The 6,414-nt window shown below is 38.9% G+C and overlaps 1 protein-coding gene across 1 annotated transcript in view; it reads right to left on the bottom strand.

The window, feature by feature from the left end:
- Positions 1–5,412: 5,412 nt before the first annotated feature.
- znf704 (zinc finger protein 704) overlaps positions 5,413–6,414 on the bottom strand; it is a 78,050-nt gene continuing 77,048 nt past the window's right edge. The window contains exon 9 of the mRNA XM_073821258.1: positions 5,413–5,625. Coding sequence (XP_073677359.1) covers positions 5,511–5,625 — 115 coding nt within the window. The 3' untranslated portion in view covers positions 5,413–5,510. The remainder of the gene's footprint in view (positions 5,626–6,414) is intronic.

The following is a 6,414-nucleotide window of genomic DNA, read 5'->3' as shown; positions in this document are numbered from 1 at the left end:
TAAATCCAGACGAAATGATGAACTCAGACAAGCCGACACCAGAAACATTCCTTTGCTTTTCTGTGCATCTCTACGCACAATATCAGACCTCACCAAGGCACAGTCAGACTCCTATATATCCTCATACAAATACATTCCTGAAAGCGGTCAGAGGGACTGGCCCCCTCCACGGAAAACAAAAACCTCTCAGGGCCCCTCTCCACCTGATCATAAACCACGGGAACCCGGCAGCTATTTAATCGGTAGTATGCATTGCAGAATGCCAAAACTGTCCAATGACAGCAGTGATTATAAGCCCTCTAAGAGAGAGTAAGTTCCATCCTGATGATGCTGTTTCATAACAAAAAGATTTAAATGTGCAGTCTGGAATGTTCCTTTTGACCACAGCCTTTTTCCTTTTTTTGCAGACTCAGTCCCGTCAACGGCCTCTACTCGGTCTTGCTGTTTGTGGCTCGACACAAACACACAAGTTATGTAAGTAGACTACTGAGTGGCCCATCTGCCATCTGGCTATAGCTGAGTGGCAGTTTGGAGTTACACAAACGATTCAGTCTACGCAAACACAGTAAGATTGGGTCAGTCTGACATGGGATATGCACACCCACTCTAAACATCTGCACAGATCCAACACTAACACCAACCAAAGACATATGGGTATCTGATTAACATCACACTTTCGGATTTTCCTCACATCGATGCGTGGGAAAAGAGATGGCATGACTTTTCTGTGTCTTTTAAAGGGAACCCCGGTTATTAAGACTTGTATGGCTTAATATAACAAATGATATATCTTACTGAAATATGTAGTAGAAAACCCATGATTGATTTACTTTATTTAAAAAAAAATTTGGACTATGTGGGCGCCATTATTTCAATGTGGTGAGCTACTGGTGCTACCTGTTGCTATTTTTACCGCAACACAATTTGGAAAATAAAATTCTGATACGATGACCACAGCTACTGAAAAAAACTTATAGGTGACGATGAATATAAGCATAGTCTTAAACCATATGCCGTACCATCTATATTTTTTCCCACAAGGAGTGAAATCTGCACTGAGAAACTCCTTCAATGGCTGCGGCGTCATGCCAGGCGTTTACATCCTGTCAGGATGGCATCTAGTGTTTCTTGTCTCTGCCATTTGATCTTAAGCACTTGTGTGGTGCATTTTGGAATTGAAAACGGCACGGAGAAAGCATTGAGAGCAGCTAAGAGCTTCAAAAAGGTTGGGCATTCCACGACTTTATACAAATCTCGAGCAAAAAAACACCTGGCAACAACCAATCGCTGTTAAAAGTAGGCAAGAAATTGACTTATGTTTTCAAATGTGTTTGCTGAACTTTTCATAATTTAGAATTTTATGTTTACCTAGATTGTACCAGTACAGTGTTTAGTTTGCGAACCGCCGTTAAAAAACAAAGATGAATGCAAACACGGTGTAAACATTGCTTTCAGAGGCGTGCTCGGCGCCAAATTTGACACGACCCAAAGCATTGGCATTGAGTGCAGATTTGACACTGTAGTGGAAATGCACTGTTAAAAGGCATTAGGGCTGAAGTGGAAAGAACATAGACGTAGGTCTTTAGGAAGTTGTATTCGTCCACAGGCATCTATGTTCCCATACTTTTCTTCTTATTACAAGGAAAGCAGTGAAGACTTAAGGTCCTTGCACACTGAGTATGCTTTTTTTGCAATCGTCAAAATTCACGCACAGAACCTCAATATGTCAAAACACCTCTCAAAGTGCTTGTTACAGATGCGAAACGCAGAAAATAGAACCCGAATTTTTTTATGATGGATGAAAGTTTAAGGCAGTGTATTAACATGACTGACACAACGTGAGGTCGTATTTTAGCAAGGACCTTTACGCTTTTCTTGTTGCCCTTTAACTAAAAATATGACCGAAAGCCACACAATCTGGCATTGTATCAGTATTTTATTTTCCGAGTTGAGTTGCGATAAAAATAGAAACAGGTAGCGCCAGTAACTCACCGAGTGCAACCATTTCACATAATTGAAATAATAGCGCCCCTCATAGTCTAAAATATGTATAAAACCATGTGGATTTTTTTAAATAAGCCATTCAAGTCTTAATACTCTGGGTTCCCTTTGAAGCGGCTAAACTAGCATGTTAAACTCTGGACCTGGTGAAAGTTCAGAACAGGAAGCATCTTAATCTGCTCCCTAGGATCTGTACAACGGTGTGTTAAAGTAGCATAGAATATGGATCAAAACAGTTACACACTTTGAGTAATATACTAGTATTATTAGTTATCGTTGTTAATTACCTATACGGTATGTTTACACAGAACCAGAGAAGACTTCTTAGGCTAAAGACAGCTAACACCTCGGCATCCTGCTGAATTTCGGAACAATAAAAGCTTTGTACTGCATTACTATGAGACGTGGACCCAAGTAGATATTCATGAGCAGCACTAGTCCTAAATACTGTTTACCAGGTAGCTTATATAAGTATTGTAGGTACATTATATACCGTGTTTAACCTGTGAACGAAGTTGACGATAAAGAAAGTAAATAGTGAAAACAAGACACACTCATGTTGCAGCTTGATATGCACCGTGTGCCTGCTAAACAAAACAAAGGCCTGTGCACGAGAAAACTAGCACCCCTAATGAACACGAGTAATGCGCCGTGGCCTAGCCAACAAAACTGCAGCCGATATATAAGCACCATGGTGACAGATGTGTGAAACATCATTAGAAACCAGACGCACCGTGATCTTAACTTTACATAACAGCTTATCCGAGGCAAGAGCACATTTTAGGTAACATTTAGAAATATATTCCCAAAACTCGTCGCATTTGTAGGAAACGTGATGGAAAAAGTTTCCCCAAGTATATACTGAATGTAAACAACTGTAGACATCAGCTTGCCCTCTTACGTAAAATGCCTGTGAGATCTCTCAGACCCTTTAAGGTCTAAAAATAGCACCAGGAAGGGAATGGAGGGACAAGCAGCAGCCTCTGAGATGTTCCTCACACCAGCGGAGGGGCCCAAATATGCAGCTATTAATTATTGAAACTCGTCTTCGTCTCTGGCATGAGATCACAAAACATTTCAATAAGCGTTGGAGAAGAATTGGAGTGCTAGAGCCCTTGGGTGCTGGTGTGTGGCTTCAACATAGCTGTGCTTTCACAAACAGGTTGCCTCCAGTCATACGGAAAGACGCAAGGCCCCAAAGACCCTTTCCATGCAAGATCCGTTGAATCGTGTCAACAGAATGTGAGAAAAAAGGAAAATTAGAGATCAAAACGCAGAAACAGTCATGATTTTTTTTTTGTCTGTGTCAGGTTTAAAGTGTTTTCTTAGAGATGTTATTTAAATGCATAATGATTTTACATGGATCTTAATTATCAATTCACATTTAAAATGCCCTTTTTTTTGGTTCTAGTATCTGGCTTGATTCACACTGGCAGCAAATATCTGAGGTTTTTTTGTAGAGTTTTAAAGCCCAGATCCAAACCACATCCATTTGTGGCTTGAAAGTCAAAAATCAAAAATCAGAGTTTTGTATTCTAAATTGCCACAAGACCACATGAAATCTTTATGAATCTGTTTATGAACCACATCCATATCTGGTGTGAAATCAGATTAAATCTTATTTATTCTTAGTGTAAACTGGAATCAGATTCCAAGTTGTCTACTGTACTTTTAGATGTTTGTGAGATTCTTTTCATCTCTTGTCAGGATGATGGTTATATAATTGCTAAATCACCCATGTAGATACATAGGATTTTGACTAAATTGTGCAAACAAACAATCTAATAATTAAAATCGGATTTGAAACCAAATCTGATTTATGTACAGTGTGAACAAAGCCATTCTACCAATAAAACCAAGTGTTACTCTGGGCTTAAAACATTTTGTTTGGGGGTTTTAATACTATATACCTTATCTATATACACATATCAACAGTAAATGAAAGGGGAACAATGTGATGAACAAAACAGACAATGAGTTGATCACAATAAGCATTGTTTGCACGTTTATGATGAGTTAACTAGCTTGTGTTGATGTTATGTAGACGATATCATATTAGACTGGATCAGAACCACCAAAACCAGATTACAATTGCCAACCGAGCTGCCATATTCTTTAAGATCCAATCCAAGTGTTTATGTGGGACAATTTTTCTGGTTATCCTTTGCAAAGATTCCCATCGTGAAAAGACGTCCATCCTCCTGTGACCAGCGTTCTGCTGTGTTACACAAAACTGTACCAACTACAGAAGAATAACACCACCACATCTGAGTGCTTCCAGCTCCTGTGCTGGAGGAGATGTGGCATTTGCTATTTTTATTACTTCCTACTTGAACCTGTGAGGTCAGGAAAAAAGGTGAGAGGTAAAGAGCTCTTCACCTTTCAGAGGTAAAAATTAACCACTTTGCAGAGTTTTCTTTACTTGGGCATGTTGGTCGAACCTCTCTAGGCAACAGACTGTGGTGTGAGACCACCGCGGGCTCATATATGGCTCTAATATGAATGCAGTTCATTCCTGCTGATGGAGTCCGATGAGAAGGAGAGGTTGCGTTGCCTGAATGGCTGCTTCTTGTGATCGCTAACTTTGATGCGAGTCCGTGCCGTTGGGTTTTAATGATTGCAGTCTTTGTACTTCACTCAGTTGAAGTCAGTTACACACAAAGCAAAAAAAGGAAAATGGCACGTAAAAAAACCCTTTTTGGTAGCAAGATATTCCTGTGACAAAAAGCACTGAGTTCTCTGCTGTTAAATCTTAACTGCTGGTTTTGCTTTTACTGATCGCATCCCTGAAAGAAATGTCCTATTGGTAAACGCAAATATAAAACCAGAGATATAAAATCCGTCCTTTGTAGGTGCAATTGCTTGTGTCAGCACGGCTGAAAGGGGGAGCTGAAAGTCCTTCTCTTCCCATACTTGTTTTTTTTTTTGCATTTTGAGGAATTTCCATTCAGGGGAGCTGTCCAGTCAACATCCCAAAACAAACCCCTGTGGTGGTACATTCTTGAGAATACAGGGTTTTCTGGCTGTCCAACCCTTAACCTTTAGTAAAATGGGCAGGAGAAATGTGAAAAACTGCCCATGGAAAAAGAAACATTTTCTCCAGTTGTGTTTTATAGCACTTACACAGTCTGAAAGAGAGCTTTCTTCTCTTTTAAAAAGAGCAAGGACAGAGGATGGTCTTGCCCTGGCTGGTCCTTCAGGAACTGACAAGAATGTTTTTAAGCAGTATGCTTGAACACAAACAAAAGAGATGGATCACAAGTCTTTTTTTTTTTTGCAGTGTAAAGCAACTTGCCTCAAAGGGAGAGTTGGAATTCTGGAAAGATTGGAGAGTGCGTCTGTTGGTTTAGGAGGGAATGCATAAGGGTTTGACCCTCGAAGTCCATGTGGGTTTAAGGTGAAGCAGGGTGGGGCTGTGGTCAGTAACAAAGAGAAGGGACGTATTTCATTATGCTATGCATGCAAAGGAAGCCCACCCTGTTTTTGTGTCTTAAGCCGTCACAGCTGTTTCAGTCAACAAATCTCTGGCAGGCTTTCTTCCAGCGGCAGGCCGTGCACCACATGTCTCTGTTTTCCATGCCGTACACCTTACGACACTTCTTTCCCTCGCCTCGTGACTTCCTACTGCACAGCAGATGACACAAAAAAACACAAAAAAAAATTTACAAAAAAAATGTTCATTTATCAACATTTTACAAAAATGTGTACTTCCATAACCAAAATTTGATTAAATAATTAGTTGTTGCTGGATCGTGTGTTTGCACCAACAGCGAATTTAATTATTTGTGCAACTAGATTTTAATACAAATTCAATGCAAAGAAGAGAATGACATGAACTGAGGACACATTTCCCACGAATATGTGATTATAGTTGAAAAAATGTCGACACATTATTGCGCAAGCCAATCAGCAAAGAGAATATTGAAACATCCTGTGACTAATCTAGAGCAAGTAACGTGATCCAAATATTTGCTTTAATTTCTGGTGTGCACACAGCATTATTGTGCCACATTTTAGAGCTCAAGGCAAGTTCATCTGAAGCTTGTAATTTTAAGACATCTTAAAATCATGCTAATGAGGGTAATAATAGAGATTTTTCATGGTGACTAAGTGTAAGTGTACATCTTTTAATAAAAAGAAAATAATAATTAATAATAATACTTTTGTTTTTTGTATGATTATAAAGACGATACAAGCAATATCTAATTAAATCTAATCAAAAATGCAAAACAAAACACAAATAATAAAATTAGGCATGCAATGATCAAATTCTGGCCAATAATTATTTTTTTGTCATGGACAGTAGATTATTATTAAAATTTAAAATTAAAATAAATTGCAAATGCTACAAGTGAATTTACGCATCTCAAAATTATAAGGTACAGTAAATATAATGTACAGTGTCATTACATT

Source organism: Garra rufa, chromosome 17 (assembly GCF_049309525.1).
Source record: "Garra rufa chromosome 17, GarRuf1.0, whole genome shotgun sequence".
NCBI lineage: Eukaryota > Metazoa > Chordata > Actinopteri > Cypriniformes > Cyprinidae > Garra > Garra rufa.
This window is presented reverse-complemented; position numbering and strand designations above follow the sequence as displayed.